Source organism: Triturus cristatus, chromosome 11 (genome assembly GCF_964204655.1).
Source record: "Triturus cristatus chromosome 11, aTriCri1.1, whole genome shotgun sequence".
NCBI lineage: Eukaryota > Metazoa > Chordata > Amphibia > Caudata > Salamandridae > Triturus > Triturus cristatus.
Window position 1 is genome coordinate 627737180 of NC_140594.1, and position 13719 is coordinate 627750898.

Below are 13719 nucleotides of genomic sequence, written 5' to 3' on the forward strand. Positions count from 1 at the left end.
CATGCACCCAAATTGTCTACAAAATACACACAGGAGGATCTGATATCCTAGAAAAACCTATCATCTCAGGCATAGATTCCCCAACAGAAAAACCATGCATTTGTAGGTGTGTGCTTAGACCTCATGTGACCAGCTTCCCATCATATATACCGGGCACACAGCACATTTTCCACACCTTTAATGACTTATCCTGTTACATTGCATAACCCTTGTCACCATGGGCGTTACAGGCCAATACACATGTATTAACAATGGGAACTCATTTCATGGGTCCAGCTATGTGAATTATTCTGAATATAAATGGGTACAATGGGAAATAATCAGGATGATAATAAAGAACAATATCTTCTTGAATGAACACTGGTGATGCACACATTTGCAGGGTACTGCCATCGTCTGAGAGTGTGCTCCCTCATATGCCAATTTGCTCATAGGTTGGTATGAGATTAAGCATTTGTGGGCTTTGGACGCCTCCTGAACAAATCCAATTTTGGCAAAGATACATATGTGAGATCCTGATCATCTGGACAGGAAGTGACAGAGAAAGAGTTACAACAATTCTGCCCCCATCTAGAACACTGATTTTTAAATCACACAACTTCAGATTTTAACTGACAACCAGTGAGATTTCTTGATATCGAATTATTGGCTCACAATGAATCAATCCAGAATAAATTAAAAGGAAACATTATGTGATGAAACACTAATAGCAGGCAGTGGCCACCAAAAATCAGAAATACACTCCATACAAAGAAATGATCGGAATAAGAATACTTTAAAGTCTAAATTCTGATTTTGGAAATGCAGCAACTGATGTTGACAATACATTCCTCAACATAAGATACACTGAAGATGTATACAACAAAGTAAAACGTTACATAGAGGGCATTAACAAGGTTACGTCCTGATCCCCTCGACCCCTTAAGCCCAAGAAGAATAAAAATGATGAAGAAATCTAGTAAGACGGGTGAGAAAATGGCACATATAAGCACAGCCACGAAGAAACTCGCACCATACTAGATGAAACCCCTACTATTAGCAAATCCACAAATAAGAAGCCCAGCATTACTTTTAGGAAAGACACCGCAAACCACGTTAGTCCTTGCTGCCACATTCACGCATCTCCGACAAATTGTTTGACATCATATACACATGGCTTGCACATGTTTGGCCGCTGCAGAATGTGCAAATAATTGGTTAATAAGTGTTAGAAATTCATCTACAACACAAGGAAGGAATATAGAATCCCAGAATCTATATTCACTACTAACTATTTCACTAAACTTGTAATTCGTGTACTGATTTGCAAATGCAAGTTTATGTATGTAGAGTGCAGTATCAGACCGTTAAGGGATCATACTTTAGAACGCATTAGGGCTGTAAGGCATCTAGATGCCTCATACAACCCACATGCTTTGGACAGGTGCATCAGGGAGAGGGTGATATCAGTTTGGGATCTTGTGCACTTGAACATTTGAAGCAGGATCCTAGACTGGGTGATAGACAGTGAAGACCACCAGGACATTTCTACTGTGTATATGGTGCACAGCTATCACTTCTTCAAAAAAGCCCCATGGACTAGAAGATGCAGCACCAGAGATGGTGGCCGCCGCGTGATGAGCTCTGGGTCAGGGTTGCCAATAATCTTCTCCTTGTGGACCATTGTCCTCCGCAGTGGTTTGTGTGCGGTGAGGACAGGACATGCTTGTCACCAAGTGTTATTTAGGGGGAGCACCTTGAAGGGTGAGCTCGGAGCAGAGAGGTAAATGAGAATGTGGGATCTCCAGGGCCTCTCCCCATAGGGGTTCTTAACTTCCCCTGTGTGTACATTGTGGGTTGGGTAGCATGGTCCTTATTTTATTTGGGCTAACGTGGTGCGCATTGACGGCTTTGATGTTTAAATGGTGCCACCTGTGAGGACATACTGCATGCAGCATACAGTAGTGTGTCCCTTTCACTGGATAAGACTATTCTGGCTTCCTTGTCCGTGGAGCATCCCCTTGGGCTGCATTGCGGAGACCCCGTAGCTCTTTTGCTATTGTTTGGTTTGTGCTTGTAATTTACACTCTGTTCAGAGCACTTTCTAAATGAAGAAAGTTGATCAGACCTGTTTTGCTGCTTGGGAGCTGCCCCTGGAGGCCAGGCCAAACCTGCATATACAGTGTCTGGTTTGTGTGGTGCTCAACCACATCCTGTGTCCTTCTGTGACCTCCCTCCTTTTGGTTCTATTACAGAGTGTCAGGAAATTGCAGGGATCCTCCCAAGTTGTCCTTTTCTCTCTGTGAATCCGATGCCTGCCCTTCACATCCTTTGTGAAAGGTTAAAAAGATAACTCTCAAAGCTTTTTAATTTGGTTGTCTGAGATTGTTTTTTGAACATGGCATCCCCTCTTTATTGGCCAGGCTTTCTGACTGTGCCCCCAGTTTTAGTTATATACTCAGACAACACGTTTGACTCAATCCCCTCTTTCACCTGTGACTGACTGACTCTCCCACTCTGTTTTTAACGATGCTGTTGTCCCTCCTTGCTTTCTCTTGCTGTTACTAGTGATGCCATCTCTCTTGCAGGATTATTTTGGAGTGTGTTCGGAGGTGGTGATTAAGGATAATGTTGTGGTTGTGTACGAGGTGCTGGAGGAAATGCTGGACAACGGGTTCCCACTGGCCACCGAGTCAAATATCCTGAAGGAGCTCATTAAACCCCCCACAATTCTGCGCACCGTTGTCAACACCATCACAGGTAAATGACCGCAACAGCGCAAGGGTGGAGAAAGAGGCACCTTATGCCAGGTGGAGGAATACAGCCTGGGAATGTTGGCACAGGCGCGTGGATCCAAAAGATGAGGGCTGGTTGGTCTACACAATTTACACTGCGGTTCAGACCAGCTTCTTCGTAACTGTCAACACTACTGAATCCTATGTTAACAAAATCTGTTTGCTGATCAGTACACATGAGGAAACCAAAAACTATTATTTGCTTAGCAAATTTTGTCACAACCTAAATTTGCTAAGTGCATGTGGTTCAACACTGAAGCAACATGCTTAATTCAAATGTTTCTCATTGTACAGGGATAAAAACATTCAGGATCCAAAGGTTTTGTTTGGGCAATTGAAGAGTTGAAAAAAATGTGACTTGATCACTTTAACCTCTGGAAAGGTCTGTTTGTTGATCTTTTGTGCCAAACTATTGGAGCCTCATAACTCTGGCAGGCTGCACAATGCCAGGCATTGATAGCCAAAAACTATGCTGAACGTGGATTAATAGTGACTGAGGCAGGCTCCATTTTAAAAAGTAAAATATAAGTATGTGTCCTGTAATGCGGAATGTAATGTTACATATCATATTTTATGTCTTTAATATATAAATCAACCCAAGCAGACACATTTTCAAATGCATATTTATACTTGGAACACTGGTATATTTGGAAATATTTCAGAGAGAAACAATATAAACTATAGGAACTGTACTTTTCTGTTAAAAGCAATTGCACATAAAACAGTTATTTTATTTGATATTCATATTAAAGGCAAGATATAGCTCTACATGAGAAACGTTAAAAACGGGTAAAATCAAGAGTTGGGGTCCCCACCCTATTTTCCAAAGCATCCCATTCACCCATATCTTGCTCGATAAACGAAGGTATCAATATTAACTCATTTTGAAGAGGAGGGGCTGGTGGCAACAGGTAGAAATTAATATATAGCGCTACAATAAATATTACATTGATTGGCAACCACTGTAGGGTTAAGAGAGAGATAAAAAGATTGAATGTACCGAGCACGGACAAATCTTAAATGTTAGGGTGAAATGGGAAGAAATGACTCTCTTCCTTCTCCCCATACAAAACCTACCCTTGTTTGCAAACGTCAGTGGCCTTTCTTCAAAGGACTACTAAGCTTTGAAGTTGGGATGCCAACGAATACTGGTTTAGTTGCTGAATGCTCAGGGCTCAACCATGCGTGGTGACTCTTTCTCTAGGCGTTTTCCATTTGACCTTTCTGCCTACTCTGGTCTTGGGAAGAGATCAGCTTTGCTTTAAGGCTTCGGAAACAAGTACTGTGAAAATAGGGTTATGAGAAGCAAAGAAGGCCTGGTCTGGTGGCTTAGTGGACTAATGCATTCACTGTAGTGGGCTTGTGTTCGATCTCGTGGTCACAGGTCAAAATCCCGGTGGGTCCACTCAGCCTTTTATCCTTCTGAGGTCGATAAAATGAGTACCATGGAGTTGGGTAACAATTAACAGATTACTCTGTGCCAAGAAACCCTTGGGTGAACGTGCCTTTTACAAATAAACTTTGTTACGTTAGATCATGCTTTAATAGACAACAGCAATATGCAGCTTCCATAAGTTCAGACAGGTGCTTGGCACGTCTGTAGTCATGAGTAGATGCAGTAGTGACTTTTTCATTGAGAGGTTTCCAGAGACAAGAAAACCTGTAGAGACAAGTGACGGTCGCACAGTATGCAAAATGCACAATTTACTGGTACATGATCAGTTGTGTAGTTTTTGTGATGAGTGTTGACTGGCAGATGTTTATTTAACCGGCTCGTTTTGCAATACGTTCTTACTGCCACTGTCTTGCTGTTACACATCCTTTAGCACTACAAATGTTACCATTACTTTAGTCAGTTGTATTAAGTTTTGTTAACCTTGGAACAATGGCAAGCGGACTCGCCCCGTTCTGATTTGACCGTGTAAAATGCAGACTATACAAAGATTTCTGCTGTAGCCAAACTGACCAACCCAGCCACACTTTTCCTTCATACTGCAAATATGGCACAGTTTATCACTCTCATTTTACTCGGACTGCTGAGGAAGACAAAAAATGTTGGCGCATCAGTGAGTGGCATGGCAAAGCTGTTCCTGTGCTTGTGCTACAGTCCCCAAATGCAGCGTATCATTGCACAAAATTGTTAACAAGCACTTGTGTCTTTATCAGAGGTCTAATTCATTTTACAGTATTCTACTTGGCATCAAAATAGTGCTTGAATTCGCACAAGCTAATTGAATCAAGTGGTTCAAAACCCTCAACTAATACTTAATAGCAATACTAAAGATTTGAGGACAGTCCGATATCTGTAGGGCAAACTATTGTCAATACCATAAAAGTATAGCCCCCTTGTCACACAGGTCTCGTCTGTGTGAGTGAAGGAGATTTTGCAATCATCAGTCGGAGACCATCCCGATAGACGATTCAGAAAAAAACCAAAGGCAAACTGAAGGATAAAGGCCACTCCTATAAACCGATTTAGATGAAAGCACAGCATTTATAACTGTTAAGGCAATGAGAAGTAAGGGAAACTATCTGAATAAGTATTAATTAGCAAATACAAGAGCTCTGCAGAGTTGGCTTAAGAAAGTCAAGAAACAGAGGAATGTAGACAAAGACTTTGTCTTTGACCGAGAGAGTGGTCACAAAGCGAAGGTTAGTCCTAGTGGTAGTGCGAGGGTTCGATGTGCAACATGTGGGTTGTTTACCACATGGGCTAGGATTTAATACATTTTTGGCAATAGTTGTTTGTTCAAGAACTGTTAGACCAATAACTGGTAGCAAGTGCACACAGAAGATTTATTGACAAAATCTGATGACCAATTTCTGTCCGTGTCATTCTCAAAATCCAACATGGATCCAGCCCTCGTGGGTTTAAGTAAGACATTCCTCATCAAGGTGCATCAGAGTTATGTGAGAAAGGGCCTCCAGGAGACCTGGTGGTCTGTTTGGCAGGGACTTCCCTCTAATGTGATGGCCGAGGGATAGTTATCCCTTTACTGATTGTTTTTAATTTATCCGGCTGGGCCTCAGTACCAGGTTGGGCCTCAGTACCAGGTTTCATTTAATGCAGATGGTTCGGGTAACAGAAGTGATTGATCCTATCAGAACTACATGAGTTTCTGGTTAAAAAAGCATTGAAAATGAGGACTTTCTGGGAGAATCGGGTCCAGAAAACCTGTTTTCTCTGGGGAACTTCAGGATCTCACTTGTATTCTCTGTTAATCCTCCCCAGGAGTTGCCAGTAATCCTGAAGGTTTAGAGTTAATGGAATAGATAACAGGGACCTTCTAATGAGGCTCTTTGTGGCTAATCATTTTAACTTCACAATTAACTGCTCTTATTTGCATCACCAGTAAACTGGAAATGTTTAAATGTACTTCTTTGATGCTCCAGATAGATCATCGCCATCCCCAAGTAAAAGATGGATGGTCTGGTTACTTGGCTGATCGCACCTTTCGGAGCAGGATTACAGCTTCTATTGAGGACAAAGGGATAGTTCTTTGAATCGGAAAACCTGTGTTCTTCCTTTACCATTCTCTGTAAATATTTGTATCTTTCAGGAAGCACTAATGTTGGAGACCAGCTCCCTACAGGGCAGCTCTCTGTCGTGCCATGGCGACGAACTGGGGTGAAATACACCAACAACGAGGCCTACTTTGATGTGATCGAGGAAATTGATGTCATCATGGATAAATCTGGTAATTCATCATGGCTTGTTCCTACTTCCCTTGGCCTTCGGTAGATATGCCTCCAAAATTCTCCCTTGCAATCTCCTTGTCCTTCCTGCCTCCCTTCTATGGCTCACTGTGATCTGTTTCTTCCATTCTGCAGGCTCAACAGTTACAGCAGAGATTCAGGGTGTGATTGATGCCTGTGTTAAATTGACCGGAATGCCAGACCTGACACTATCCTTCATGGTAAGTTATGAGGGAAGCTGGGGGATGGAAGACCTCAGTCTCCATGTAGCTAGGCACCCATTAGACCGCAAAATGTCAACATTACTTTTTTATTTTGGCTTTGTGGTTAAATAGATTCCTGTGCTTTAGGATTATTTGGCCAGCAGTCCCCTTATGGAGCTGGTGCTGACCTCTGCTGACATACGGCTTTGACTGTCAACTGAATAAATTCACTGGCCTTATTCTGGTGGTTATGTGGCTGGAATGGATAATTTCTGATTCTGTTGGGCGAGCTCCTTCTTGCCCAAGTCCAACTTCTTCCTAACTTCTGGGTGTGTCCGATTCAGTTTGTCGCAAGGTTAGGATAGAGCTCAACCTCTTCCCACCCGTGTACCCACACTTCACCTTTATCATATCATTAGCAGGTTTGTACAGAGACAGAGGGATTGGTTGGAAAATGTTAGAAAGTTGACTTATGAAAAAAGAACCTGTAATATCTATCAACCCCTTTAATCCTCTTAAGAAAGTTTCTATATGTTTGTTATTCTAGAAGTACTATACAAATGCTGCTTGCATTTGCATAATATTTCTTACCATTTTGTGTTGCCCAGTAGCACATGCACAATACTGGCACCTTTTAAGGGTATTCGTTGATGTGAATTAAAGTTTTTCTTATTTGCGTTTGTTACTCTTTAGAAGTGAATCAGATTGGATTTTGGATGGCGAAGTTAGAATAACTTATTACATTGTGGTGCATTTTATATGTGTTACTCAGCCGCCTAAAAAGGAAACCATGCTTGTAAGATTTATTCCTGCTTCAACTCAAACATCTGTCCCATTGATAAAAGGTACTCAAAATTAAGTAACAGGGAAATGGCAGGAAAGTGCACACATTGTGCAAGCTTTCGCCCACATAATAAAAATGTGGCCCAGCCTGGTGGAGATAGGGCACCATATTTGAGGGTCTCAAGGTGGGTGCTTGGCCAAATAATACTTTGTAGGCACCAACTAGATGGTCTTCATAGGAGTCTCTTGTGGAGTGAAGTAGTAAGGTCTGAGGCAACCTTTCCAACCCACTTCTATGAAAGTGGCAACACTAACTTTGACATTGCAGTTGTAACTGTTTCTACAATCTTTTAACTAGTCGAAGATTTTGAACGTTTTCATCTTGATTAGAATTCCACACTCTTGCATGACTAAAAGTCCCAGCACTTTACAAGTACAAACCAGCTTTGACTTATCCTTAAAGTTATATCTGTGTGTTTTATTTCTTGCTGTTGCATTTCATCGCTGAATACTTACTGACACCATTGTTTGAACCTCATATCCATAAAAGTGCCCAATATGTTACTGTAAATAAAATTGGTTTTGTAAAGGCACCTATTGTAATCTTAATTTAATTTGACTTGCAATCCTGTAAAGTATAGGTGCACCATTCATACAGTGTCCGAAAGTATGGGTTAAATGGGATAAATTGCTAGTTGAATATTAAGATCTCCTCTCTGATGCAAGGAATTGTCCAAGACTGTCTAAAAACTGGAAAAATACACTATTTCCTATGCTGACTTCATTGAATTGGCTGCCCATGGACATAGGTGTGTGTTCAGACTAGCATGGATTATCCATATTGCACTGCTCAATGGTACACCAGTTTACTTCAGCGGAGCACTATGGATTTGAGGAGGTGCACAACAACTGAGCAGCTCAGAAAACCTCCTGCTCAAAATCTTTGATGACTAAATATCTGAAACAATCCTTATTGGGAAGCACACATTGATTCTGAGACTCCATTTCCCCGAATGGCAGGATATTTCCACCAGGATTTGTTCATAAAAGGAGCTGAAAATCTTATGATTCAATCACCGCTGCCTGCGAGGTCTGCGATAGGTCAGAGAAATAACCTCATTCCTCCTTCTTCTGAAGTCTTCATACTAACTCACAATAACACTCTGGATCTCTAGCACTGAATGTCTAATCATGGCATCTGTTGATTTGTAAGATGGCTCTGGACAAGCGGGGTTGCAGGTCCATGACTTTGGGACTTCCTGCGCTCTTTCAATCTGTGAAACATGTAAATATAATGCACACAATGCCCACTTTATCCACACTATGTGGAAGTTATTTCCAAAGGACTGTCTTTTATTCTTACCCAGAATTTACTGTTTTAACCACAACTCTGGCACGTCTACCTCTTTTCATTTGTAAAACATGTAAATGGGATGCACATACCACCATTTTATCCAAACCATGTGGAACACTAGGCCCGAAGGACTGTGATCTATTCCTCCCCTCCTCCTGAGAATTTATTGCTTTAACTCCTGTAATGAGTAAACTGTGAAATCTCATGTTAAATGCTTCTTTGTAAAGCACTTTGTTGCCCTATGTCTTCTCTGCACTATACAACACTACAAAATAAAGAACTAAACTTTTGCATGTGTTGTTAAAACCATGTGTGATAGAAGTAGCTCATCTTGAGACCCTGTTGCCAGTCATATTTGCTTGGAGCATCTGCTGACTGCATAGCTCAGTCTCAATGAATTCTAGGTGCTTTATTATCAAAAAATCATTGATTCTGTTTTCTTTATATATATATTTTCTAGAATCCTCGACTTCTTGATGATGTCAGTTTTCATCCCTGTGTCCGTTTCAAGCGTTGGGAGTCTGAGCGTATTCTGTCCTTCATTCCGCCAGATGGGAACTTCCGGCTTTTGTCCTACCATGTTAGTGCTCAAAAGTAAGTGGTCAGCGTGTGGGCAGCAAACCTACAATTTTGGTGTTGGAGGGAGCGTCCTTCTTGATCAAGTTTGTGGTGACGTCACTACCCATTATCAAGGCCATATGTGACCACCCCTGATTCTAGCGAGCCCCTTTCTTGGGTTAACTCCCGAATTTAAAGCTTGGGAGAATCACAACTGCTGATCTTGCAGCTTCTCTTGTTCCTCTCTAATTCTTCCCCCACCTTGTGCCCCCCAGTGTACTCATTTTCCTGATGGTCCCTCTCAGTATATTCTTTCTTTCCCTGCTCACCCTGCACTAATACTTGACGTGCTTATATATCCTTATTGGTCCATCTAATACTATTTTCTTTTGTTCTTGCAGCTTGGTGGCAATTCCAGTCTATGTGAAGCATAACATTACATTCCGAGAGAACAGCTCCATTGGGCACTTTGAGATCACCGTGGGACCCAAGCAGACTATGGGGAAAACTGTGGAAGGAGTAACCGTCACAAGCCAGATGCCCAAAGGAGTCTTAAATATGACCCTGACCCCTTCGCAGGGGACAAATACGTTTGACCCTGTGACTAAGGTGAGAGATGCAGAGCCAAAGGAAGGATTGATCTCTAGGGAAAAAATGGAAATGTTATTTTGGTCAATGGGGCATTCAATATGCCATGCTCCCCATGGAGGAGCAACCCTATAATAAGAGTGCTACAAGGGCATCAGCAGTACAAAACACGGAGTAGGGTGAAGGGTTGCTCGGAATAAGGGAATTCATTTAGGGACAGAAGATGTTAGAAATGAAGGAATAAGAAGTCCAGGGGACATGAACTACCTTGACATCTGACGTGTTTGGAGCATGAGCAAGTTTGTTTTTTAGCATCGTCTATTGTGCAGAGCACCTTTATATAGTATAAAATATTTTTTGGGCACCTCTGGCTTTGAAGAATGGTTTGGTAACTTCAGATCAGCACATCATCCATTGCTGAGGGGTAGAAAGGAGGCCTCTGTCTGGTTCTCTGAGCTTCACTCTTGGATGACATGAAATAACCATTTACTCCAGACTCCCCAAAGAACCTGCAGACTGCGAGCCTGTGCTACATCTCACCTGGGGCCATATTACATAAGGTGCCCGTGGGCGCAACGGGCATTTACACCTGCTTTGTGTGCCCCCGAGGCACTTTGGTATTATAGAGGGGGGCGCAGACGCTTGTGCGTTCCCTTCTTTAATATCGATAGCGCTGGCGCACTCAAAGCTCCAGCGCTATCAGCGGAGGGTGTTCCCCCATTTGCATAGGGGCGTTGCCTATCCAAATGACGGAATTCCTTTAACTCTGCCCCCGCCATATTACAGACGCAGAATCAAAGAAGCCCTCGAGGCGCACTAGCAGTGCGCCATTTAAAAGGTGGCGCACTGTTAGGGCGTCTCCTGACAGCAGCCCTCTGCAGGGGGAAAAGGTTGTCCCATGGACCCCCCCAGACATCCCCTTGCAGGCGGGTGCAGCCACTGACTGCACCCGCCTGCAAGGGGATCTCTAAAGCCTTTTGAAAGTGAAAAGACGGAGCAGCTGCCCCCAGTGCAGTGCAAGTTCGCGCCTGGCCCCGTGGCAGCGCATTCACTATAATGAGGGGGCATTGGCATTGTTTGCGTGTTAGGCGCGCCGGGCGCAAACAGTGCCAATACGTGATACGACCCCTGGTGGTCTAAGGCAGGAATTAGTTACCCTGTTTTTATGCTTTTGTCTATCGCATTTCCAGAACTCAGACCTTTGAGGTTGTTTATCTTCCCATCTTTATATGGGTCATCAATGTCCTTTGTTCTTTGCTTCATGCCCATCACTGTTTTTTTTATTTTTTATTATGAGGATCGAAGAGTAGCTACTGTGAAGTGCACAGGGCACTGTGGCAAAGCCTTCAAGTTCAGCTAGTTCTGTCCAGGCTTTGCTGATGACTGCCTTTTTAGGCCTTGCCTACGCAGCACGCAAGCGCTGCTTTAGAGTGACCTTTTGGAATCGGTCCAGGCTTTTGTTTGAACTCTAGTCTCGCCCCCGTCTGAAACCTTGTTTTACTCTAGTTCTTAATGCGCTTCAGCGCTCATTGTCCTTGAGGGCGCCACGGAGCCGAGGATGCCTCATCCGCGCTCGTATGATGGATTCGTATGTTGCTGCGGAGATGCGTGTTCATCCTACAGATTCAGAGGTCCAATTCTTTCGAGATATTTTCTTCAAAGATAATTGGATGAGGCTGTGCAAGGAAGCAGCTGTGTCCATTTGGCGCGCGTTTCGAGAACGACCTGAGATTAGGTCATTCGCAAAAAACGAAGCTTCTGAGCGGTTGTAGAACAAAGCAACAGGCCAATTATTTAAGGCTTTGCGATTGTGTGAGTTGAAGGTGCGAAATCAGCCACCGTCTAGGCGTGCACCTCGGAGAAAGTCTCACTCAGATGTGGGCTTTGAAAGTCACGTGGGGTGAAATTGTTTGGCGCTGAAAGGCAGAGATTAAGCCACCGCTGAGCTCTGGCGCATTCTGAACATTAGTAAGGCACGACACCTGTTTGTTTGCCTCGGTGGAGCATGTGTTTTTCAGCGCTTTTGGATTGCGCAGAATTAAACCAACAGTCGCGGACAAAACAAATATTGTGCCTTGCTCAGAAAACGCGGGGCCTTTGATGGACAGGCACCGGGCTAGAGTCAGTGCTACGAAGACGCTCTCCAATTTACATATATTGGCAAGGGAACCGAGTGAATCTGCATCTAAGACTGGGAACAGACTTAGATTGTAACGTCTATCATTGTCTATCAATTTTATTTGTATTTTCGGGATGCCGGGAGAATGTTTCCAGAGAAAATTGCAGACTGGAGAGCTGCGTCGGATGTCTTCTTAGAAAGGGGTGTTTTGTTAAATTGTTGTTTCTAAATATGTAAGACAGTTGAAACAATTATTTTTGTCGCTTCTCGATAAAGCTCTTACAAAACTATTTGTTTCTTTACCAACAAAAGCTTTGGCTGTGAGTAACAATTGTCTTTCCTTGAATTTCTTTCCCTTCTTGATTCTGCCGACCCCTCTCACTACCAGCAGTGTTTTAAAGAAAAATATAAAATTGCTGGTACTCACTATCTGCTCCTGAAAAGTGCTGGTACTGTCAAATGAAATGAACTGCAACATTGCTGACTAGTGTAAGTACCGTCCATTTCAAATAAAATAAGTGTAGTTACTGAACTGTACTTATCTATTTAAAGCACTGCCTACGAGGGATACATTTTTTTTTTTTACCATTTAGGGTAGGCTCTGTTGGTTTTGAGGTACTAACTTCCTCTAACTGTTCAAGTTGAGGCACTAGTTGGTATCCTGTGGGGGGGATAAGGAGAGGCTCCGTAGGGTGCTGTGGTCATCTGAAGCCAGGTCTTGGGGTCCTTCCTGAACTGGAGCAGTGTAGGTCTTTGCCGGAGGGGGAGGGTCAACAACAAGTCTATCAACAGTTTTTGTACACCTTATTGGTGGCCCCTCGTAACAAGGAATCCACATTGTGTGTGTGTGTGGATAACGCATGTGATGGCACCAGAAGTCTCTTCTGGTTGGATACATTCCTGAAATTCAGCAGCACGGCTCTGGAAGGATCTTTGCACACGACCCTCTTTCCCCAGAGCACTTCTGAAATCGACAATGTCCAAATAGGGTGTGGCTTTTGTCCATCTGGAGGTGCTGGATGGAATACAGGAACCTCCAACCAAGTCTGCAAACTCCAGAGAGTTCTTAGAACAGTGCCGCAAAAATGCTCTAATTTCTGAGAGGCCTTACACTTTTAAAATTGAACAACGCCCTTTCTTTTTTTTTTTTTTTTTTTTTTGAAGACCTTTATTGATAGAAAAGGGGCAAATACAAGTCAACAAGGAGCCCGGGGGGGCTCACACATACGGTACATTACAACTTACTGAAAACACAGAGGATACATTACAGAAGGACTGAGGTCTAGTTTTAAAAGTTTTCCTTGTAGGATAGACATAAGCAGGATATCGTAGCACAACAAGTCAATACTGGTGTTAAACAATCAGGATAGATAATCTTATAGCAGTAGAAAACACCAGAGTCGCTGCGTGGCACCCAGAAAGAAACGTCTGAACCCCAGGGAAGGAGAAAGGACAAAGAATAGAAGGCCCATAGAACAAAAAGGAAAAACAAAAAAGAAAGCAACCCCACCCCCCAAGTGCCCCCCACCCTGCACCCCTGCAGCTGGCTACGGCCTTTCCCCCCCTAGCAGTGTGCCTGTCGCCCAAGAAAAGGAGTCCCGAAATATAGAAAGTAAGAAAAAGAGAGAGTCCGAAAACTCTCAT

The 13719-nt window shown here is 43.0% G+C and overlaps 1 protein-coding gene across 3 annotated transcripts in view; it reads left to right on the forward strand.

Moving 5' to 3' along the window:
- The window catches only part of AP3M2 (adaptor related protein complex 3 subunit mu 2), a 57771-nt gene that overhangs the window by 27039 nt on the left and 17013 nt on the right, over positions 1 to 13719 (forward strand). For all 3 annotated transcript variants that reach the window (XM_085634073.1, XM_085634072.1, XM_085634071.1), the window contains exons 3-7: positions 2568 to 2739; positions 6335 to 6472; positions 6606 to 6691; positions 9271 to 9404; positions 9770 to 9977. In XM_085634073.1, coding sequence (XP_085490199.1) covers positions 2568 to 2739; positions 6335 to 6472; positions 6606 to 6691; positions 9271 to 9404; positions 9770 to 9977 — 738 coding nt within the window. The remainder of the gene's footprint in view (positions 1 to 2567; positions 2740 to 6334; positions 6473 to 6605; positions 6692 to 9270; positions 9405 to 9769; positions 9978 to 13719) is intronic.